Below are 25,903 nucleotides of genomic sequence, written 5' to 3' on the forward strand. Positions count from 1 at the left end.
GGCGGGGCGGCGAGCAGGGGCCACAGTGTGGAGTTTGTTTCAGCCGGAGACACCGAAAAAGTTAGCAGCGGATTTTTTCCCCCCTCTCCGTCACTTTTTCATCACTGGTGTCTGACCTGCAGCAGCGTCCCACAGGAGCGGCATCTTCATCACCTTCATCATCATGGCAAACAAAGCACAACAGCCTCCTCACCTGCACCTGGCCGAGGTCACCGCGTCCCAGTTCCTTGATATTTGGAAACATTTCGATGTGGACGGTAGGTTTCCTTTTTCTTGTTGTTCTACGGGAAGTTTTATAAAAGGCAAAATCTTAAAAGAATACGTTTATCATAAAAAAAAATTGTTTATTGTAAACAATAAATGATAAACTATCTTCGATTGTGCTGTATATAATTAGGACGAAATTACGACGTAGGAATAGAACCTGAATATGTGATTAGATTAGACTGGAATGAAATGCATTGACTTACAGTTAACTGGATTGTATTTATCTACTTGTGATTTTGACCGTTTGCAAATTGCTGGGCGCCTTGAAGTGACATTTGTCTTAATTTGGCCCGCTAAATAAACTCAATTAAACTGAACTTGGACAACTGCACCCAACTTCAGGTTTAGAGGGGATAAATCAGCCAAAAGATCTTTAAATTAAGACACTTGTAAATTTTACTCTAAGTTAAGTATATTAAAGACTTTTTAAAAGTACTCTCAATGGTTTTTCAGGGGGAAAGTGGAAAAAATTTTGTAAAGACATTCGCTGAAGTGGCGCAAAATGGTATAATATTTTACCAATCTAAAAAGTGCACGTCTGATTTTAGAACAGTCTGTTGTTTAAGATAAACGCATTTCTTTATTACAGTAACATTTTTAAGCATGTTGTGTGACATAACTGTGAAAATAGCTGGGAAAATGTGGTGATTTCGAGATTAAACCCGATTAAAAGGTTTTTGTGCCGTTGCCTCTGATTTGCGCAGCCTGTGCGCATTTCGGCGAAGTCCTGTTGGTACATGAAGTACTCCCCGATGTTGGTGTTTTTCATTTCATCATAAGCTGTACTTTGGCTTTATGTTTCCAATTATAGATGTTTCCTTTATAGACGTTTGCACTTCAATACTTGTTTTTATTATTATTATTTGTTTTTGGTGTGCAAGTTGTTGGTTCTGTTTCCTTGAAGTTGAGTTCCATTCCCAGACTTCTTGCATGGAGATTGCGTTCATTTGATCACTTTTGGGGGAATTCCAATTTACCACTGACCAAAAACATGCATGCATGGTGAATTATACACTCTCATTGCATAATTGTGCCTCTCTATGTTTGAATGGTGAATTCTCCTCTTGCCTACTGACAGCTGGAAATGGGCAACAACCATTTCCAACGCTGCAAAATGACACTGTTATGAAAATGGTTGAATAAATCTTTAAGAGCAATTTGTCAGGCGCTTGTTGTTTCATGCAAGAAGAAATTTTCATAAGTTTTTGCATTCACCAAAATGGAGTCCATCACGGTGACCACACATGCACACGCAGATCCTTTTACATCTACAAATTTGACTAATTTCTTGTTAGATCTGTCTGCTTTGTCTTATGCCTCTCTGCACCAAATGTGCATGAATCCATAAATAGTTTCCTTTGTCTTGTGGTTAACAATAAATTTGTTAACCACATTATAGTGACAATGCGTTGATGCTTACACTTATTCATAGCCAGGAGTAGATGCATTAATTGACTTTCTTTAAACTGATTAATAGAAGCTTTTTCGTATATTTAAAACACACTAGATAACTGTACTGCTAATTTGATTAAGACGAAGGCAGGACAGAACTTCCTTTTCACCTATATGCTGTGAAAAATGAATAATCACCACTAAACAGACTGATCTGAGTCAGATTCCTGTCAACTCGCTGATGTTCCAAAAACACATCTGCAAATAGGTGCAGCAAAGTAAGGGTGCTGCGCCTATTTGTTTTACATACTTGTACTCTAGGGAATTTGCTGTCTGTGCGCTCATTTTTGATGCCTGCACACAAGCAGAAACCTTTTCCGCTGGGAAATCAAGTTAAGATGAGAAGCTGGTGGAGGCTCTCAGCAGCTGAGCTTCACCCCAATTTCTCCATATGAGGGCAGAGAAAGTTATTGGTTTTACTTCGTGGGTCAGTTGGATTGGGCAGATACCGGTCCGTCCCTTCCAGGTGCCTCGACTTCTTCATAGCTGTTTTACATAATTTTGTTTTGCAACGAGCCACTTTGCAAAACAAAAGTGAGGAGTGAGCATCCGCAGATTTGGCTGCGGGTGTCTGATTTCTGCTCTCATTACTGGAAGTGTTGCCTGGCTCCGCAGATAGAAAAGAGGACTAATTTGTTTGTTCACACTGAGTAAACATCTCCAAGTTGCAGATAAAAATACACAGGAGGCGAAGCATTCAGAGACGATCGAGGCACATATTCCCTCGTTGGCACTGGGATCAAATCTCAGCTGGATTGCGTCTCTTTTGCAGCTCCTGTGTACTGCGCCCCTCTCATCTTTCTCTGCTGTTATCCATCAGGCCTTTTCACTTCAGCTCCTTCAAAGCAGGGAAAAAAAATTAAACAACTGCTGTTCACTTAGCTAATTTTAGAGCATTAGCCGTCAATTATTTTTCAGTGGCCTGTAGACGGAAACTGAGAAAGCAAAGTCTAGCTGAATTTACACAAGACAAAACATTTGAATGAATGGAGCTTTGCTCTGCTTTGAAAGGCAAATGCAGGTTGAATTTGCTTTTAATATTCACTTAGTGTGCACACCTGCCCTCTTGGTAGGTTGAATTGTGTTGTGGGGTATGTTTTAGCATCAAAACTAGAAATAAAACCTCATTTTCAGGGTCTCTGGAGGCCCTGGTGACGCAGAATCCTGTAGATCTTTTCTTTTTTTTGCAACCAATAGGGATTTATCCAGAATGACTAAAATATGGAATATGAAGTGAGTTGGCATACTCTCACATAGATGCATATAACATCACATACCGATATGTTATTCAGTTGCAGCGAGTTGGATCTGAACCAATCACCGCACAAAAAAACGTTAAAGGTTATTATTCCTTACACTATATTCATCAAGTCAATGACAGGTTCCCTCAGTATAAGCCTCCAAATAAATTGGCTTGTTTGATTGTCTTCACATCCCTCTGTTTAATTACCAAGCAGGATATTTCGTTCTAAAGCGCTAAAGAAAAGCTCAGCGGCAGCACATCACTGTCCCACCTATCGAAAAAAAAAAGAGATTTTATTCATGAGTTTTGATAACATCACAGGCACACACACACGCCCGCACGCCAACACGCACACACACATTGATATACACAGAACAAAGGAAGCTAAGATGTTGGCTGGATGAAGAAAGGAAAAGTCAAATGTAAAAACAGCAGAGAAAGACAGCGAGCCGGAGCGAGAGGAAGTGGATGGCATAATCATCTTTGTTGGAGCTTAATGAGGCAGCTCTGCCTTCCAGGGTTTTATTGAAGCAGCTAGTCACATCGTTTGGAGCCATCTGTCCAGCCATTCAGCCTCGCCTCCTGATAGAATATTGGCACAGGTTTCCATAATACCTTGGTAAAGCAAATCAGACCGATTTGTCCCTAGAATGGATTCTGTCAGAGAATCAGACCACTGGGAATGAGAATGAAACAAGATAAGGGAGAGAGAAGATTAACTTTTTGGCCCTGTGAGATAAGGATCCAAGAAATATGATTTAATTCAATTTAGGATAATGACCAAGAGACTAAAAATAGTCATTTTTACCAACTTGGTTGACTGTAGGTGGCTGTAATTTAGCTTTAAATAATAAAATAGCTGATGAATTAGTCCATTATTTCTGTAGTTGCACAAATTTATATCCACAGAGGAGGTTATGTATCTTAATTTTCCAAACTTTCTATTAAAAGACGACTGACCTCATCTGCATGAAGCGTTTTCTGACATAAAGCCCTGAGAACACACAGAGCTGAAGGGGTGATCAGGTTGATGTCACATGTTGCCAGTAACACCTGGGTTTCTCTTCAGGAAATGGATACATCGAGGGGAAGGAGCTGGAGAACTTCTTCAGGGAGCTGGAGACGGCTCGGAGAGGAGCAGGAGTGGTGAGTTCAAGGAGAACTAGATCAGCAAAGATCTGCACCGATCATAAAAGTTTTGTTAACATAACTGAACTAAATGTTTCCAGGACCCAACAAACCCCACATTCAGAGAAAGGATGAAGGAGTTCATGCAGAAATTCGACAAGAACAAAGACGGGCGCATCGAGATGTCAGAGGTATCAGTACTGAGAGACAAATGAGAAAAGTTTAAGCCAAAGAAACTCAAACCAACCTGTAGCTTAGTTCAGATATGGTTGCAGCTTTCATCTGTTTTCGTTTTTTTGTTACACTTACTTGTTTCAACATGATCATTCAACAAAGTTTAATATTAGGCAAAGACAACTTAAGTAAATAAATAGAAAATGCTGTTTTCAAATTTTGATTTGATCTAAATCATGAATTAGTTGCAACCTCATCTGTAGAGTCAAGAAATAAACTCTGTCTGACAACATGGAGTAAGGAAAAACACTTATACACTACAGAAATTTAAGAACCGATAAGAAATAAAGTCTATAAGTCTTTAAGGTCTATCAGCCTGGAAAGAGCTTGAAATTTAACATCAGTCCCTCTCCATTCATTTCCTATGGAACGTGCACAATGAGTCGACAATCTTTTGCCCTCTTCCAGTCAACATTCAGGCATGTGAAATTTGTGTAGGTCTTGTACACATAGACCTGCACAAGTGGGCTTGCAAAGCTACACAAGAGAGATGAAAAATGTTCAATCTTTGTCGTTGTCACATGGCACTCCAACCTATCAGCGAGGGTTTCACTGACTGGCCAATGAGATGAAGGTAGGTTACACACTGCAGTCAAATACTGCAGGCCCTGCAGGCTACTAAAAAGACAAAAAAAAAAAATGTATTTATAGGAAAGTAAAAGTTGCTACCTAATTAGAAAACCAAAGATCCATCTCACATTTCACAAAAACCATCCTGATGACGACTGAATACTTTTAAAAATATATATTCTGTGGACTGACAGGAACAGAGTACAACTTTTTGGAAGATGTATCCTGTTACATCTTGTGTCAAATTGGTACAGCCTTTCAGAAAAAGAACATCATAGAGAAAGTCAAACATGGTGGTGGTGTGATGGTCTGGCCAATACTTTGCCAATATGGACAACTTTCTGTAATTGATGGAACCTCTACCAAAAACTCCTGATGGAGAATGCCCAGCTATTGGTTTGTGAATTTAAACTCAAACTTGCTTGGGTTAATATAGTGACAAAAAAAAAAAAATCCCACCAAAGGTTTTGGAAGGGACAAATCGAAGTCTGCAGTGTAACCTTAAACAGACTATTCATGCTCGCAAACTTTCCAGTGTGGTTAAAGTAAACAAATTATTCAAAGAACTGTGGGCCACAATTTCTCCACACTGATACAAAACTCATCGACGGTTACCACAAATGCGTAATAACTGGCACGACCAGTTATTAAATTTTAAGATTTTATTTTCCACACAGATTTGGATAGATTTTTTTTCTTCAAATAAAATAATTCATCATTTGAAAACTGCTTATTTTGCTGTCTCAGATTCTCTGTGCCTGATTTTTGATAACCTGAAACTTTTGAGTGTGAAAAAAAACAACAACAAAAAAACTGAAGAAATTTGTAAGGAGGCAAAACAATACCGACTACTATCATTCTAACTTCTAGTGATGTCCATTTTACAACATGTGATGGGGAAAAACATTATGGCTCAATATTCAGTAGGAACCGAGGATCTGTTTTACATAGAGTGTGCAGTTTTTTCTAGAAATGAGATTACAGCAGTGCATATTTGAATGTAATGCTGAGATTTAACTTTAGCAGCACGTACAAGCGTGTGTGTTTGGCATTCACAGAATCACCCTGAAATCTGAAAAAGAGAAAACATTCAGAGCGCCTTTTAAGCATCATCATAAATGAGCTTTAGCTACATCCATCATCTGTCAGTGGAAAAAAAGCTGCTGGGTGTTGATCACTGATTGGACCAAACTTTTTATGTTATGGCCAAAGGGTTAATAAACGTCAAACACCAATGTTTATAAAAGTAAAAGTGAGGTACTGTTTTTATTGGGAGAATATCTATATGGGCACAATTACTGGGCAGTTATTATTGTGCATAATTATTACTCGACTCGAAAAAAGAAACACATTTTCCCATCGCAGTTAATTTGCATCTTATTTTCTAAACATGTTTCTTTCAACCCTAATGACTACTCGCAAGGAAACGTTTAATGATTCTCTTATCTTACCTCGTTACCTTAGGCCTCACCCTCCCTCCTTACTCAGCGATGATTAAATCCGTTAAGCATTTATTTTATCCATCTTGAAGTTAGAAAATATCCTTGAAATGATGATATGGGCAAAATCCTCAAGTGCATAATTATTGTGCACACAGTGTGGTTGCATTCAGTTTTGCATAAAAATGCAATTTTCATGAGACAAACATACCATCTTCAATAATCAGAAGGCGAAATATGTTTTTCTATGTGACGATTGTGAGAAACAATTTTTTTTTAAAAAGAGAGAACCCATTATTTGGGGCTTAAAAGGCTCGTTGGTGTATTTTCCTGCGGTATTAGCAGGAGCTTTACCTTGCAGACAGTGAATTCAGATTTAGATTCAAAAAGACGTGAGAAAGAGATTCTGAAATATCAATAAAGCCGTCTCTCGTCAGGAAAATTAATGGAATGTTCAATACGCCTGATAAAGATCCACAGTAAAGTGTTTTCCTGAATATGCTGAAGGAGTATTTCAATAAATATTCCCATCGAAGACATGGCCCAGCTTCTGAGGTTATGCTTTTTTATTATTTATTCCTTAGTTGCCCATTTGAGGCTTTGCAGACAAAAAGCTCCCCCCTCTCTCTCTCTCTTGTACTACACCATCTTGTGCTCACCACTGCCATTTTGCTGTCATTTTTTCTCTCCAGCTGGCCCAGATTCTTCCCACTGAAGAGAACTTCTTGCTCTGCTTCAGACAGTTTGTCAGCTCCAGTGCCGAGTTCATGGCGGTAAGAGAGTCTTTTGCGTTTTCTACCTGGACATGATGATCTTTTTTTTTTTTTTTTTTTACACAAAAAATACACCTGCCCTTAATGGTCAGTTCTTGTCAGTTCTTTAGGATTTTCTTTTTGCACAGAACCCTCTCGCTCTATTAAAATGATCGTTAATAAGAGCCAACATACTTCAACCAATCAACACTGTAAGTTGAACTCAGTCAGCTGTAGACAGACGGCATGTTCTCGCTATCCAGCAGCTAATGTCATAAAATAATTCCCTTCAGATAGTTGATGGTGTTCCAATTAGCAGCATAAAGTGGAAGACTTTGAATTTAAAAGACACAGACTGTCGCCTTCAATTGCACATGACTGCACATGTCTTAAAGTTGTATGTTTTCTTTTTTTAATTATCTAAGTTGTACTCAGAGTCAGGTGAGCGCAGACACATCACAAAGAGGGACTCGGAAAAAAAATGGCAGAGCCATTAAAAGAGGCATACACGTGAGGAACAATAATGTCTTGTTTCTCAAATTGTGGCACAGTGTAGTACTTGTAATTGTATACAATTATAGTAGCGGCTACATTAAATCAGTTACTCACACAGTATTACATGGTAAACGTGGTTCTTCAACATTTTATTGCATTTTAAAGCTATTGTCCAGGGTTTGTGTTTAAAAGTAGTTCTGCTGCGTCTGGAGAATCTTAAACTCCCATCACCATACTGTCCTGTATGAATAATTAGGTAGAATATACGTAGTGTTTTAAAAAAACAAAAAATACTCTATAGCAGGAAATGTGTGGACAGGGGAACCCCATCTGGTACCAGAGTAAGGCTGATTACAGTATTCAGTGAGAAAGTACAAAAACATAAACAACCTCTTTATTTTACTGAAGCTGTTTAAGAACATTGATGTCCTAATCTTGCAAAAAAAAAAAAAACAAGACAACAACATTTTACACTTGGTCATTAAGCTGAAGAGTAGAATTAAATGTCACCCCTCACAATGTGGATGTTTGTGTTGATAGACTGGCATGATTTGAACCAGCGAGACTTGGAGAACTTGGGCCATATAGAAGGAGTTCTGGTCTAAGTAATTCAAAGAAGTTCTTGGCCAATTAGTATCAAATGTCACTTCCTTGCAGAATGAGGAGACCTTCTAACAATACGGATCCTTATTAGGAGAAGAAGGATGAGCCACCTCATCTTTCTAATAAGTCAACCACTCGAGCCGGCCTCGTTCTGCAAGGAAGTGCCGTATCTGAAAGAGGTCAGCAGAGAGGAAGCTGTGAATGACAGCAATGTTTTTGGCTTTAAAGGAGTTCTGTCCCACATTCGCACCTATTTGCCAATTCGGCTCTGCGTCTGCCTCCTCTGTGGCTTGACATCATCTTCCCATGTTATAATGGTCCTTATGTAAAAACTGCCTAAAGCTCAGTGCACACTGTCTGCACAGTGTGAAAGCTATTATGGCTGTGCCACTATATGATGGAAAAAACCAGACTACTCAACATGTTATTGTAGGAAAATTGTACATGGCATCAAGCAGTTACTAAACAGCAAGATACAGCTGTTAATATTTATTATTTGTGTCAGATGTTTAAAAGAGAGCGAGAATGAGGATAAAAGTGAGACAGCGACCAAAAGGACATTTGAAGTGTTGAAACTCTGGCTGGATGTTTCTCAGACAATCAAAGAACTTAGTTTAATTTTGTTTTGTTAGGAAAAAATTCCACCAATTGTACAAAAATGACAACGAATCAATCACAAGAACACATAAAAGTACCTGGACTAAAACTTTCAGAGCTATAGTTCTTTAGCTCACTGGGTCAAGATGGCCAGCTTGAAGTCAGGAGGTTCCCATGTCAGGCTACAGTATTCTGAAACCAGTATTGGGAGGTTTTGAGGTGGGTCTTTATAAAAAATCTAAAAACTCTATTTAAACATTGAAATCTTTCACTTTCAGACCAGATACATCCCAATTTTAGCCTCAATTTCTCAATTTTTCCAAGTATTTATACATACCAAGCATAAAATTGCTCTAAATCACCTATATTTGTCAGCTATACAGAAAAATAAATCCTGTAAAACATTTCTATTAGTCAGACAGTGGAGTTACCATTCATACTCAAAGCCTATAAAGGGAAAGTTTCATTTCTTAGAAACTACTTAATATAAAAATGTCCCCAGTTTGAGTGCTGCTCTAAATTTTTCAATAAGAAACCACCAGTGGAGCAACAGAAAGGGCTTCCAAGAAACTAACACAGAATATTTAATTTTCATGAAGCACCTCATGAGAGCACAGTTGGATAAAATGGCAGATTTTATGTTAGACCCGTTTGCATTGAAAGAGCCGAGGCAATTAGAAACCAATTACATGTGTGGGTCCTCGCCTGTCGTGTCACACCAAGAGGAAATATTGAAGTAAAGGGAGGAAAATGAAGGAGAGTGAAGGTATGGAGGAGAACGATATAAAGGGCAAGTGAGAGAGAAAGCTGGAAAAACGGGGCCGTAAATGAAACGCTGATGAGAAGTTGAGGGGTTAGAGTTTTTGAACATCGTGGAGAGGGGGATTAATCAGTCTTTGTTGAAGGAAGAGAGGAGGGCGGGAGGGGGCGTAAAGGTTTTTAAAGGTTTAGAATGAGGAAGCAGAAACTTCTATTTTCAGAGTCATATATAATGGATAACACCACTGTAGCTCCTCTCTGCAGAGCTCAGAGGAGGAGCAGAGAAGGAGGAGGAGGAGAAGCCATCCATCTTTGATAAGGAGCCCTTCTTTGGACAGGGACAGCTGCTAGATTAAAACATTCATTAAAATGTCTTTCTCTTTCCTCTCTTTCATGTTGCCCCATGCCCTGCATGTGGGCGATAGGGATTGTATTGGAAACAGTGTGATTACAGTAATGGCTGAGGCTTTTCAAATCGTCCCCTCTGCAACGATTTATGCTCTTCTGCGCTAGAGAAAAGCGAAACCCTTGGTGCACAAGTGGGGGGGGGAGAGAAGGGGTCGATCAGAGAGAATTTATTCAAACAGAGGAGATGCAAAACACTGTGGAGATGAATTTCTCTGCATCAATGCTGGGAAAATCCTTTCAACTAAAAACATTTGTTTTATTTTCTCTCAGGCGTGGAGGCGATATGATACAGATCGCAGCGGCTACATTGAAGCAAATGAGCTGAAGGTAAATGGATATGCTCATCAATACATTAAAATCATTGAGAAATAGTTCTTATCAACAACCTGAAAATGGTTTAGTGTGTTTATTCATATTCCTCCATTGTCATACTTATGCTTTGTTTTTTTTTTCCTTCCCTCCTTCACTCACTGTTATTTCCACATGACCAAACATTAACAGGACTCTAAACTGTAATCATTTAGAGGGACTTCTTCTCATAATGCTTTTGTTATTCTTAGTTCCTGCTTCAAATGTACTCATCATGTGTGAATGTATTTATGTATGTTTATGTTGCACGCCGCTTCTGCATGTTAATGCATGTTGTTCGCACAAATAAACACAAACTAAAGAATGTGTCACAACATAGTCTGTAACATTTTTCTGTGTCGTTATAATTTTTTTTCATTTTGATTGAAACAACGTTACATTTACACAGATTTACACAGTAGGTAAATTATAATTGCCTTGTTGCCCCAAAGCAAACAAGAGCATATGATTACATATATGAAATTTGATTATGATTTCTATTTTTTTAATTAAGAACAGTTTAATTCTTAATTCAACTGAATTAATTAATTCAGTTTAATTAATTAAACTGAATTAATTAAGGTCAAAGGTCAAAGCAAGCTCTAAAGGGGATTATTTTATTTCTCTGAACCCAGGTGTGCCATAGAGACAGTTCTGTGCACTCATGGGACAAAAATGCTTTCCCATAAATATACGACTCCACTAACACTCATGAATCTATGCTGAACCTGATCTCACATGCATGACTTTTGGGAGTAATTATACCACAATAGATCAGACAAATTATTAGATGAGTTAGTTGAAAATGCCATTTACCAGCATGGTGTAAACTCTGAAGGACCAGTCCCCCTGTAATTAGGAAGAAATATAGAAAGAAATAAAAGCTTGACAAAAGAATCACTTTCCCAATATATAATTTAATAAGTGAATTAATCTTACATTAAAAACAACAAAAAGGGGACTTATTCAGTCATTGGTCAGTAAATCAGACATACGGTAATTAGATATTTTATTTAAATCTTTATTTGTTATAATTTATCTTTAACATTTTTGTTGGCAGTTTTATCTATATGCAATTGAAGTTTTGTTAGCCTAGATGCTAACTTTATTTTTGATAGTAGTACATTAGCCTAGCTGCTAATTGCTTTTTGGTGCTTGGATCAACTCAAGTGTTTCAAAAGGGCAAAGTGACAACCTTGTTGTAACTGAGAATATGTAATTCTGATGTAATTGACTTTTAAATTTAATTTGTGTGCAGGTTTCTTGAACTAGCACTGGTGAAAAAGTGACAAAAATCATATGTGGAAGGAGTTTAAATAACACCAAACACAGCTAGGTTCACACTCCAATTTTTTCACAATTTCATTGATTATATTTTCTAGCTTACATTAATTATTCCTGGTATATATTACCACTCCACTGAATTTAAGCATTTCTGCTCTCATTGGGTCAAGTTGGATGCAATGTGCCTATTGTATCACTAGATGTCACTGCATGGAACAAATTGCACCTTTAAAAGAAATTGAATTGCATAAACATATTTTAGTTACAGTATTTTTGTCGTTATTGTTCTTTTTTTATTTTTAATTTAATGCGTCTCATGACTCAACTTATGTGAGGAAACTTCACTGAGGATATGAGATGCAAGATCTTGGAGCATTATGAAAATAACGTAGAATAACTTCTTCCTAGATTTGCAATGATCCGAAGCAACTCAACACATACCCAGTACCTTATGCCATTGGCTGGGTGATGCATTGAGATCGAAAACATTCTCACTTCATCCCAACTCATTCCCTTGTTGAGAACATGGTGAAGGAGGACTCGCCTAATCAAATCACATTTTCCACATCTCAATAGATCAGTGCCTGCGGTATTTCACCTTTGATCTACTAAGCATCCATTATCTTTGTAAAGAGGAGTCCATACACTGTAACCCTGCCCTAATATCTTCCTCCATGAAATTCGTCAATAGTCTGTTCTTGCTCATAGTCATATAGCATCCTACATTTACTGTCTTGTGAGAAGGAATCGCTCTCCTCACCTTTCAAACATACACAAAGGTAATTGTCATCAAATGCGATCAGCAACCTAAGGTTTGTGATCTGCTTTATGTGTTCTTTTCATCGATCTGAACACACACATCACGGCAGTTTCTACTCTGCTTACAGCATAGCCAACAGAAATGCCTGCTCGACCCAACTTTGGTTTTAAGTTTAATCTACTGAATGCGACACAGGCTGAATATTTTAGCTGCATTTTTTTAAAATCCCACTAATTCTTTTCAATATTCGTTTGTAGCAATGTAAGCCTACGCTATAAGTGAAGCAAAAACAGTTAACCGGTTTACACAGGAGACTTCAGTGGCTGATCCAGAGGAAATTCCCCAGAGCTATTTTTCCTCCCCATCGGGTGTCGATTTAGATGCAAAAGGTGTTGCAGATTACGCAAATGTTATTTACCTTCAACACCTCTTTTACAATGTTGGCTGAAATGTTATAAAAGGGCATGCTATTCACTGGGGAGCTGTGCCTTATTGGGGTCGACGACTGACATGTGCAGATGCTGCTTGGGTTGTTTCCAGTGTCGCATTTCTTCCAGCTGACCAGGTGCAGATGAGTTACTCAGGTGTGGCTTTTTGAAAGCTGTGGAAAATTGCAGATGAGATGCCAGGCGCCAGACATGCGTCTCACCACATAATTGAGAACAGGCATGGAAAATATTGAATCATGTGATACAATACGTTCAGTGTGAAGCTTCGTGGCTTAAAAGACTGCAATACTGTCTTTGCAAATACTTTTTAAACCAAAAAAAATTAAATAATACCATTTCACTATTTTTTGTCATGTATTTAATGGCTATGTCTTCATTCCTGCTTTTGCATTAAGTTTTATTTCATAAATTATCTTATGATGCATAAGATGCTATGGTTTAGATGGCACTTTTACATTTCAAAAACTGTGTGAATTAAAATTCAGGGTAAACAAAGCACGTTGTTGTTGTTTTTTAAATCTTAATATTTTGCTAATGTGATGATAATGAGACGGATCATCTTTGGTTTTGTTTTTCTCCTGATCTGCATCCATTTATAGGGCTTTCTGTCAGACCTGCTGGAAAAGGCAAACAGACACTATGATGACCAGAAGCTGCAGGAGTACACACAGACCATAGTAAGACTTTCTTTGTCTCATATGTAAATACACATACTGTTTTACCTCTTCAATTTACAGTGGAGCTGCTCAATGTTTTTAGCTCTATAGCACAAAGGTTTCAAGTTTGACCATAAGTGAAAATTCTTCCAAAACATATATTGACTTTCTACAGGAGTTTTCTCAAACGACTGTAAACAGTCCGAATCAAATTTATTTTACATATTGAGCTTTTCCTTTTGTTTGCTGTTTTATTTTGTTGATAGACCAACACAAAGTTGTGTATCATTATTAAGTGGAAGGAAAAGAAAAATTGGCTTTTCAAAAATGTTTTACAACTAAAAAAAAAAAAGTGGTGTACATTTCTAGCTATTCCTTTTTAATTGTAAAGCCCCTAATAAATCCGGCACAAATCCAACACACCCAAATGCATTCAAACACCTACTTAGTAAATAGAGTGCCTGATGTGTGTAATTTAATCTCAGCATAATTCATCAGTTTTGTGAAAGGCTTTAGAGGTTTGTTAGTGATCTTTTAGTAGACAAACAGCACCATGAAGAGGAAGGGACATATTACACACACCAGGGATAAGATGGTTGAGCTGCTGAAAGTGGGATCCGGTTCTAAACGATTTCCCAAGCATTAAAAGTTCACCAGGACATTTTTTAATCTGTCAAAAAAGACATGATTGTCCTGCTAAACTGACAGGTTGAAAAAGGAGAATAATAACCAGAGAATCAGCAAAGAGGTTCTTTGTAGGCGGAATAAGGGCAAAACTTTGTGCATGGACGGGAACTCGCTCAGCACATCATGTTGAAGACCCATTCCCATGGAGACACTGGGTTGGAAGCATCATGCCGTGTGTTTTATTTATTTTTTCAAAAGGACAAGGAAACTAGTTAGAGTTGATGGGATGATGGGGGACAAGGGAATATTAGAAGAAGACTGATAAGAGGCTGGAGAAGACTTGGGGCTGAGGTTGAGGTTTGACTTCTAGCTGAACAGAGACCCTACACATAAAGCCAGAGCTGTAGTGGAAGGGTTCATAGATGCTCTTCAGGAAGCCTAAATAAGGTAGAGCTATTTTACAAAGATGGCCGATTAAATATTCAGTCTCTAGTTGTATAGAGGAGATACAGACAGCATGAAGACTATAAACTGCAGCAGGAAAAGAGGATTTGTACAAATGCACCTTTTTGTAAACAACTAAAATTAAAAAATCATATATCCTTGTTCTTCAACTTCACCATTATGACCTACTTTGTGCTTGTCTGTCACAAAAGTGAGCATAACATCACTAAATGAGAAATAATTCAAGGAGTGTTTCTACTGTCCATCTGGTCTGCTGGACATCAGAGATTTGCTGTTTTGGTGACAGCAGTGATGTGCAGCAGAGTGGTAGTGACCCATTATTCTCTGCAGGATGTCTTCAGCCCAGATGCGGTAACATCTGCTTCTCAAAAACCCTGAAGCTAATCTGACTTTTACAAGAAATCTCCTCAATGCTCAGATAAGCCCATTGTTCCTCTATAGTTGCTGCAAAAGATTAAATCAACTGAGGATGTGTCTATTAATTTTCCACAACTTTGGTGCCACTATCTTACACATGTTGCTAGACCCGCTTTCACTGTAAAGACATACTACAGAGAAGTGAAGTTCATTTGAAAGAAAAGACTGAAGAATGTTAATTAACATCTTTCTGAACAAAAGGAGAAAAATACTTATCTAGTGTTAAACATTGTCAGCAAAAATAAGGAGTGCTAAAATCAACTGATACAAAAAGAAAATTAACTTTTTTTAAATCAACCAGGCTATATTATACATAAAACCCCATTTCATCTAATATGTTAATAAAGCCAAAATGGGACAATTCAAAACAATTAGTTTTGTATCAATTTACAGATAGAGTACAAATGCAGATAATTGAATAACTAATTTGGTTAACATTTGAAAAAGTATTAAAAAGTCATCTTTTTGCTTGGACTTTTGCACTGTACTGAAGGTCCCTCAATCTTCTACAATGTTGTACAGTTGTTGGTCAAATTTAAATGAATAAAAAAACAAGCCAAGAAGCCATAGGCTATTAGTGTTTTTAAGCTGTTACAGCTGAACCATGTTTGCTCAATTTTACAATGACGTCAACTTCACTGGTTCTGCTTTAGATTTCATCCACAATTTATGTTTTAGTGCTTTTCATTTCTGTGTTGTTTTGTAGCTCAGGATGTTTGATCTGAATGGAGATGGAAAGCTGGGTCTGTCAGAGATGGCAAGGTAATATGCAGTTTTACTTAATTCAATTCACAATATTAAAAGTTAAAACACATTTCCTCCTGATGTTCATTCTCTGGTGTCTGATTTAAATAATTAAGCAACCATTATGCCCGCTAATTAAATCCTTTTTTCCCTACAGGCTCCTCCCGGTCCAGGAGAATTTCCTTCTTAAATTCCAGGTATGGAAAGAAAAACCACCAGCACAGTGGTTGCCTCAGAATTGTTTCAATAACAACACCAATTTAAGAAATGTATAATTGAGTAATCTTTGTATGACCTGCAAAGTCTGTAGATAATTTATTTACACAATTACAGTTTTTCATCTATCTTAAGTTATCTTTAATTATTTATTTTTACATGTTAATAAGTAAGTAAGTCATTTATATATGCTCATGCAGAGTGTTTTTTGATATTTTTTTATATCTTTGTGTTCTGGGTCTTATTACAGGGTGTGAAGCTGACCTCTGAACAGTTCAATTCCATCTTCAATTACTATGATAAGGTAGGAGGCATTTGTTTTCAAGTTCCATTAATCGGTTTTATCAGGGGTGACAAGGTGGAAAATGTGGAAACTGTGATATTATTTCTGTCATAATTAACCTACATTTTCCTGATGTCTGTCTTGCTTTACCTTTACATATAATGACTCCACCAATCTCTGTGAGCATTAGCATGTCAGCTAGGGAAGTTAGAGTCTAGTGATCTATCCAAATATACTAATGCTATGCAAAATGGGATTCTGTGGCACTTGAAATATAGCAGGCTAACAAATATTGGTAACAAAACCACTACTTGTGGTTTCAGCATTAAAACATGCTGCTATCATGACAATGACAACTCAATATATTGCACGCCTCTTTTTATCTAACTCACAAAAATTGTTAGATATTCTTCCATAGATTTTTTTAATAGGAAAAGTTGTGTTCATTAGGTCAGAAAATTGCTTCAATGTATTACTTCATGCATCATAAAGTTAAGATTCCAAATCCCAGTTCCTAAATTTCACCTAGATGCATCAGAAATTTTAATGAAAAATCAATTAAACGTTTAGATAAAACATAAAAATACTTGTTTATACATTTTTCTATTTACTACCAGCTCTTTCATTGGGAAAAATTGTAAATAGCATAGAGTTTGGCTTGCAAATAGGAAACAGCTAATGCTTGTCAATAACATTTTAATAGCAAAACTCACTGAGGGTTCGTAAGAACAATTAAATAAATAAAAAATATGCCTCTATTAATTTAATTCATATTTAGCCTGCATCTGGCGACCAAGAAGCGCTACTTAGCACTGCTCTCTTTTTAAGTGACGATGCTTCTGAAATTCCAGTAGGTCTTATAATCTGAAGCAACAATCCTAAAAATAACCCAAAACTCTTAAGTTCCTGCAGCCTGCAGGAACCCTGCCACATGCTCTGGTTGTTTACGTTCTGCATTTTCCCAGAGAAAATCTAGTGTGAACTGATACTGTGAGCTGAGTGTGTGAGCTGAAGTCATATATAGGAGGGTGTTAGCTGTGACTGAAGCCCCTTGAGCCTTGGACACAGAGGTGACTGCTGTTGAATGAAAGAATGCAGTTTATTTAAGTTCTGTGGGAATAAATGTTTATATTCTATGTAAAAGCTGAGCTGTCCCTGCATCAACACATTTTGAATATTCTAGCCTGAGTTAAAATGCGTGTATGAATATTGCTTGTTTTGAGGCAGTTTTTTTTTTTTTTTGTTAAACTAATAAATATGCAAATTTCTTGTTTAAGGTCTTTTCGTCCACCTAGGGAAATGAGTTAGGGCAGGTGCACCTGTCCCTGTGCAAACAGCTCGCGGTTCTTCAGCTGTGGTTTACTTATATTCCAAAACAGAGGTAAATCTGTTGGGAAGGACAGCAGCGAGGGATATGATGCAAGGCAGAGGGGAGTGGAGCTTTACAATACAGCTGCTAAATCACTTTTATTGTTTATGGTTCGCTATCAGCCTTGTGAAGCTAGGGATGTGCTATTATAGATTGTAGAAAGGCTGAGTCAGGTTTTTGGGGAAATAAAGATTTCAATTTAATGTGACACGGCATCGGTTTTTGACTTGGCTCAATTCTTAGTTGTTGTGGGTGTTTTCCATATTCCTTATAGGTGTTATAAAAACTGGGATCTGAGATATATTTTACTCCTACCAGTGCTGGATCAGCTACATTGATTTAACTAAGTCATGAAATCTTTAATGGTTCCTTTTGGAAACAAAGAAATTTTTTTTGTTGTTGTTTGCTGTGTTGAGTACACTCACTGCAGGAAAATTCCAAATGTCTTAGAAATATGACATTTTCAAAAATGTAGAATGTTTTTATGTAAGGCTGCCAGCACACTGTTTCTTCTTACTTAAGTTGGCCCATATAAAAGTATCTAAATATCACAAAGTAGAGTGTATTTTGGAAAAAAAAAACAATCAAAATAAAATAAATGTTGCTTCCTAGCCTCATCTTGTTTGCTCACAACAGAACGGCTGTCACGCCTCCATTACCAGCTGAATTTAAACATTTCTTGCAGTATTATTAGAGTAGGAATATACAGTCATTTTTCCATGACTGTTTTATGGCATACAAAACAGTCCATGCCATAAAACATGGAATGTTTTATTACAAATAAATAAAAAAACATTTATTTGTAATAAATGTTTTTCTGTACGCGGTGAAAAAAAAGCCATAACCACCTGCTTAGCTGTTCCACTTCACATTGCTTGGTATACATACTTAAAAGTTATGAAGTACATACTTAAAATTAGTGGACGCATTTCCTCTCATGATAAATATAAATGCTGGCTGCTGCAGTCACTGGTGCTGAGTCTGTGGACTGTCAGCTGGACTCGTGTCTCAGGGCGCCCACATCCCTTCAAAATCCAAGATTTCCCACAGCGTAGACAGACATTCGGATATTTAATGTGACTGTGTTTCTCATAACTCTGCAGAGTGCCAGGTCCTTTATCCTTAAAGTGGGGAATAAATAGAATTCAAATTTTATTCCCCAAACCCGGTACACTTCAAACTGGCTGTGTCAACATCAAAGAGCATCTCTTTTTAAAGGCCTGGCAGGATTCACTGCTCTGAAGTCATCTTGAGACCTGAGCCCAGTTGAACAGATCGCGGTTCGATGTTGTTTGCCAAAGGCAGACTTCCAGTAACACAGACTTATCTCCTGGCCCAAAACCGTATAAGCACCACCGTGAGACATAACTCATTAATTAGCAAACAGGCTCAATATTGGCTTTGCAGCTAACCCTCTTCACATTATTGTGAATGGATAGGCTGGTACATTCATGATTTCACCATAAAATCCTGAATGTGGCTGAGCAGAAAGTCTGGAGAAACAAACCAGTCAGAGCAAAAGCATGCAGGGAATAAAATATTTTGGGTCTCTCTTTGTCATGAGGGCCAAAATCATCAAGTTGAAAGCATTTACATTTACAGACCATTTTTGTTTTTTAAATCCTGAGATTTATTATTTTATTTGTCTGTTCAGAAAATAAACCAAAACCAAAACAGAGTTTCTTGAAACAAACGAAAACTAGTCCGAGTTCTGCAATTTATTGTAGAACCAAAACAATATAATGTCAAGTATACAGTTTCCTGATTTTTATTATTTTTTTTGCATCATTTGTTGTTTTAGTCAAAGTCTGCTTCTGAGAAAAGTTGCTGGATGCTTGTGGTCCTATTTATTACAAAATTAAGATGAACGCAAAGTACTGGTCAATTAATAGGAAAATAATTTATGTTGAATTAAACATTTTTTAAAAGATTCTACCTGTCTATGAAAAAAAGCTGTAAAAAATAATTGTCCATTCTTATCAATTGCCTGTAGCTCTCCAGCTATTTGATTGTTCTCAAAGTATTTCTTCAAATTTAGGCAGTTGTTTTTATAACAGCGGTCTAGTCCTTTAACATTATGGAGGAGTCACAATATAAAAAATTATTTCTCATAAAATTAAAAAGTTATAAGAAAAAATCTATAAAAAAAATTTCTAAATATTTGCATGAATCTTTAAGACCTATTGAATGCATAGGTACCAATTTAATCTGTGATTCGCAATATGTTCTAAATATTATTTAATATTTCAGTAAAGGTTTAGGCACTTTTATTTCCTTAAATAAATAATTTATATCCCACTCTGGCTCACTGTGTAGGATTCCATGTGATTGATTAACATGCACAGCAGTTAAACAGCAGACCAATCCTAATGTCTTTAATCCAGGACCATCCAACAAATAAACAAATAAATTCTAAACTAATTATGAACTAAACATTTTAAATTCTTGAAATAGTCATAACTTTTTGTCCATTTTCTTGCATGTTATATACCGTATATGCAATTTATGCTCTTATTTATTGAAATGTAGTGCTTTTAGGCTCGGCCTTGGCAGCAGATGTTTAAAATTAGACAATTATTTGACAAAAGTAAAATGTTGAGGCTTAAAAAAAAGACGGGTGCCTAAAATAGAAACTAGTAGATCTTTATCCAGTTACAATATGTCTAGGTTTTAAGCTAATATATCTTCGGTCATCTCTTCGGAGGGTCTAAAATCCTAATTTCCAGGTGTGAAACTGATCTATCTCTGGATCTGTAATAGATTCGACTAAAGAAGCGGATACATATGCGACAACCTGCTGACAACAAGGCCAAAATATCCTAAAGGCCTAATGATTAGGACTTCAATGTGATATTTTGTTGAAATTGCTGGTTTTTGTTGAAAGAACACAGCTCATAAAAAACAAGAACATCTTTTGATGTGACAAGGAGAAAAAACTCACAAGACCTGACAAGAACAAACTCGTGTTTTTTTTTTTTTGTTTGACCTTCATCTGTAATTGATCATTGTAATGAGTTCACAGACATGAAGCTTACGAATAATTTATTTTATAGTGCTTTATTTGTCTTTTTTAATTGGTCATGCTACTTAGCTCGGTCTGCGCCGTTTTGTAGTTTGGTATGTACGAGGATTTAAGGTTTCAGTGAAAAACACTGTGGACTAGCAAAAGACGTAGCGGCATTTCCTCCAGCCTTTTTGATGTTGCGGTTCTTTGGTGGACAATAAACTTTTATTGCTTAAAACAAAATAATTAGTCTCCTTCTCTTGCCAATGAATGAGTGAAGATAGGCGCCTCTATATTCGCCCTGCCAGCCTAAACGGGATTAAGCTAGTGTAAAAAAATAAAAGGATAAATGAAAAAAATAATTAGCAAGAATGAGCATGCATGTTGTCACACTGTCTGGTTTTGTCTTTGAAAACCTTTTCTGAATGTCTTGAGTTTAAAATACCCATAATGTGTTGTTTACTCTGATTCCTTGCCAGGATGGGAATGGCTACATTGATGAGCAAGAGTTGGAAGCTCTCCTACGAGACCTGTACCAGACCAAGAAGGTAAGAGATGGATAGGATGTCTTGCATTCTGTTAAGTGATTTAGGTCTATCAGTCCACACTGTGTCTGTGCACAGCTCAGCTGGCCATGCAAGTTCAAACATTAGCATAGGACTTCAGGGTCATAATAACATTTTCTCCGCCATCATTTTTCTTCCTAATATACTTAAAACTATGGTAAATACATTACCTCTCGCTACGCCTGTATAACTGAACATGCTGCATGTGATTCATATGTTTGAGTGCTCTGATCTCAGCGCTCCAGAAGCTCAGATCAAAAGCTTTACTGGTACCAGCAAGACATCCAACCTCATTAACTGTTTATCATCGGAGTCCAGGATTTGATGAGAAGAGCCAAACAAAAAAATTCAATTTTTAGAATTCTCAGAAAACAAGAACAACAAGCACTTTCAATTGAAGTTTGATCAAAATTACAAGAAAGTGATGAACATACATTCACAGTGCAGAGCTGCAGGTCTGATACATGGTTAGATTTGTAGATTTTCTCTCTGGGTCCTCTGATCTAAAAAGTGTAGGCTAACTAAACTACAGCAATGCTAGGACTTGTAACTAGCTACTTATTGAGACCTCAGAGAACACACAGAACTTGCTCGAGGGACAATATATATATACAGGGGTTGGACAATGAAACTGAAACACCTCTCATTTTAGTGTGGGAGGTTTCATGGCTAAATTGGACCAGCCTGGTGGCCAATCTTCATTAATTGCACATTGAACCAATAAGAGCAGAGTGTGAAGGTCCAATTAGCAGGGTAAGAGCCCAGTTTTGCTCAAAATATTGCAATGCACACAACATTATGGGTGACATACCAGAGTTCAAAAGAGGACAAATTGTTAGTGCACGTCTTGCTGGCGCATCTGTGACCAAGACAGCAAGTCTTTGTGATGTATCAAGAGCCACGGTATCCAGGGTAATGTCAGCATACCACCAAGAAGGACGAACCACATCCAACAGGATTAACTGTGGACGCAAGAGGAAGCTGTCTGAAAGGGATGTTCGGGTGCTAACCCGGATTGTATCCAAAAACCATAAAACCACGGCTGCCCAAATCACGGCAGAATTAAATGTGCACCTCAACTCTCCTGTTTCCACCAAAACTGTCCGTCGGGAGCTCCACAGGGTCAATATACACGGCCGGGCTGCTATAGCCAAACCTTTGGTCACTCGTGCCAATGCCAAACGTTGGTTTCAATGGTGCAAGGAGCGCAAATCTTGGGCTGTGGACAATGTGAAACATGTATTGTTCTCTGATGAGTCCACCTTTACTGTTTCCCCCACATCCGGGAGAGTTACGGTGTGGAGAAGCCCCAAAGAAGCGTACCACCCAGACTGTTGCATGCCCAGAGTGAAGCATGGGGGTGGATCAGTGATGGTTTGGGCTGCCATATCATGGCATTCCCTTGGCCCCATACTTGTGCTAGATGGGCGCGTCACTGCCAAGGACTACCGAACCATTCTGGTTCAAACATTGTATCCTGAAGGAGGTGCCGTGTATCAGGATGACAATGCACCAATACACACAGCAAGACTGGTGAAAGATTGGTTTGATGAACATGAAAGTGAAGTTGAACATCTCCCATGGCCTGCACAGTCACCAGATCTAAATATTATTGAGCCGCTTTGGGGTGTTTTGGAGGAGCGAGCCAGGAAACATTTTCCTCCACCAGCATCACGTCGTGACCTGGCCACTATCCTGCAAGAAGAATGGCTTAAAATCCCACTGACCACTGTGCAGGACTTGTATATGTCATTCCCAAGACGAATTGACGCTGTATTGGCCGCAAAAGGAGGCCCTACACCATACTAATAAGTTATTGTGGTCTAAAACCAGGTGTTTCAGTTTCATTGTCCAACCCCTGTATATCCCTTATTGTCTACAGTGAGCCTGAGTTGGTTTAAACAATTTTCTATCTGAAAGATGCGCAATTAATCCAATTTCATTTCATTTCAAGCATCAACACTAAGGGCTAAAAACTGCTGAGAGGCTTAGATTTCTGGCAATACCTAAAAGCTTCAGTTTTTTTACATTTTCAAACTTCAAGCAGGCATTTTCATGGTACACACAAATATGGTGTAAAACAGAGACAATCTGGTGAGTTTGGACATTTTGTTAACTTGCGTACATTTCACAAACAGCTGTGTAGATTTCATCATTGTTAAAAACAATTAGATTTTTGATGGGCTATTGTTGAGATTATTGCCATGTACTGGCATTACATGTGGCATATTGTGGATTACAGCAATTCTGGGGGGTTTTGTTTGGATGCAGATGTAAAAAAGAAAAAAAAACTGAGAAAAATAGGTAAATTACCTTAGTAACCAGGCAAATACTTTAGTTTCTTAGTTAAAAATTTAGACGTTTTATTTTGACATTTTTCACATATTTATGTATAAAATGCTGGCGTTCACAGATTGCTATTAGTTTCTTGTATTTTTAGTAAAATGTTTTGAAATGGATTCAGTTTATATGTTGTTCAAGAGTGTCTTTTCAGAAAAGTTGCAAAATAAACCTGGTATTTAGCAAAAATGACAAGGGGAAAAAAAACCTTTGAATCCAGAGAGCAGGAGAAAGGAAAAATGATGGTTTAAAAATTATACTTCATTAAGTTTTAGGTTTTTCTCAGGATCAAAAAGTTATAATTCAGAGCTCACAGCCTTACAAGGTCCAGTCTTAAGGGTCCTTTTTATTTTTTGCAACTTGAACCAGATTTTTTTATTGTTGTCTTTTACTTTATGTGATGTTAACGCTGCAAAGCAACAGTAAAAATATAAAATCAAACCAAAATCCTTCACATATGGCCTGAATTCTTCCTTTTGTGTCCTCAGGATGTGGATGTGAATAATCTGATGGGCTACAAGGAGAGCATCATGAGCCTGTCCGATGGTGGGAAGCTCTACCGTGGAGAGTTGGAAATCGTCCTCTGCAGAGATCCAATTGTGTGACTTCTTCCTTCTCTCCATTTGCATATCTTTGTTTTTTCTCTGCCTGCCTTGTCTTCTCTTTCTCTCTCTCTCTCACCCATTTCCAGCTGAGTGGCAACATATGGTGCATGTGCCAGACACATCCCTTCCCCATTCATTTCCCCCAAATATTCCCATTCTGAAAAAGACAAAATGATACGTGCACTGTCAGCACAAGATAGCTCTTCTTCTTAAAAGTCATAATTTGTGAATAATGACCTCTCAGTGCTAACCATCTACCTGTTTACTGTCAGCTTGTCCTAATTTACCACCTCTGACCTGATCCCTGTCCATGCCGTGCCTGAGATGCAAAAATTCGACTCCACAAAACAAACAAACCCTCAATCCTTGACCCGACTTCATTATCCAGATCATTTCCTTGCTCTGTCAGCTTTGCAGTGTACAAGCAAATATGCAGACAGATGTGGCTGATTGATTGCATTTAAATTCTGAATATTTTCCGTCTCCTGAAACCATTAAAACCCGTGTGTACCATTTCCCATGATATGATTTTCATTTTCAATGTTTGTTTTTGGCTGATGCTGTCAACAGAAGATATTAATAAAGTATCTTAAGATAAACCTAATTGTATTTCTTTGAAGTATTTGCACGTTTACTTTGTATAATCTTAGTTTAACCAAAGTACAGAGATTTTGAGGTTTTTAAACTGCAGGAGGGATACAGATAAAGATGTGTAAAACCACATAAAATAAATATTTTACTGATATAAGGATCAGTTTTTCTGCATTGGAGTGCATAACATCAGAAACTTTTTGATACAGCAATATATACATATATTTTTGATGATCTCTAGTAATTGAAAATAGGATGTCACTGTTTTTTTTTATTCATAGCTTAGTGAACCAAACCAACAGTAAAAAAGTTTGACAAAAATCTTTCTTCAATGGTCAACTCAATCCCCAAAACTAAAGGCTAAAGAAAACCTGTAAAAAAATAAAATAATAAAAATAATAATAAAAGACACCATAAAAGGGAATCAAGGACGATTTGGAGTCAGTATCAATTAAGGGATTAACAGGTATTAAATATGCCAATAAAAATAAATGAATAAAATTTGATACAATGAAAACACACTTTGAGAGCACCGAGTCAAATAACACCATTAACACATATCGGAGGCGTCGCACTGGAGGGTACAGATCAGTATTTCTGTGAATTTTAGTCAGCTGCGGTTATTATAAAGTCAAACAATAAGAAGTACTAAAGCAAAGCAGAAGAAGATCAATGATGGGACCCAGAATTATCTGCATTTATGTTGGGAGAGTCAACAAACCTGAACAGCATAAAAAAAAAGTGTTGGATGGCATGCGTTAAGAGTGTTACTGACCAGATATGGTCTGATATGGCTGAAATTTAATAAATAAAAGTTTTGCCTCTGACACCACCGGCATATATAGCACACTAAGCAGATTTTTTAGCCTAATAGTTTACAGAATGTGACCTCTTTCGTGAGTCCCTTAATGTTGCTAACAAGGTGGGTAAAACTTTCCCAAATAAACTTGTTCTACATTAGGAAAGAACAGGCAGCATGTTCCCTGCATGCAGACAGTGGGTGTGACTATGTTAGAGCACACTACCAGAACAAGAATAACATTTTCCAGTTTTCTACCTTAAAGCATCTCTTCAGTTTTTAAGGGCTGGATTAAATGCTGAAGGATTACGAGACAACTGTTCATTGTCAGTATCCAAAGATTTAAAGGTAACCATTAAATGCTCACAGACTCCATTTTCTATTTTCTATGCAGTGATACAAATATTCACAGAAACACTCCCAGTTTGCAAAT

General features: G+C 37.4%; 1 protein-coding gene across 1 annotated transcript; it reads left to right on the forward strand.

The window, feature by feature from the left end:
• calb2a (calbindin 2a) lies at positions 1-24,679 on the forward strand. The gene is made up of 11 exons (XM_032547542.1): positions 1-257; positions 4,032-4,108; positions 4,192-4,281; positions 7,026-7,106; positions 10,218-10,274; positions 13,388-13,465; positions 15,660-15,715; positions 15,855-15,894; positions 16,164-16,217; positions 21,049-21,117; positions 23,964-24,679. The coding sequence occupies exons 1-11, from the start codon at positions 164-166 to the stop codon at positions 24,078-24,080; spliced, it is 813 nt and encodes a 270-aa protein (XP_032403433.1). The 5' UTR covers positions 1-163; the 3' UTR covers positions 24,081-24,679.
• Positions 24,680-25,903: the final 1,224 nt, after the last annotated feature.

This window comes from Xiphophorus hellerii, chromosome 2 (assembly GCF_003331165.1).
Source record: "Xiphophorus hellerii strain 12219 chromosome 2, Xiphophorus_hellerii-4.1, whole genome shotgun sequence".
NCBI lineage: Eukaryota > Metazoa > Chordata > Actinopteri > Cyprinodontiformes > Poeciliidae > Xiphophorus > Xiphophorus hellerii.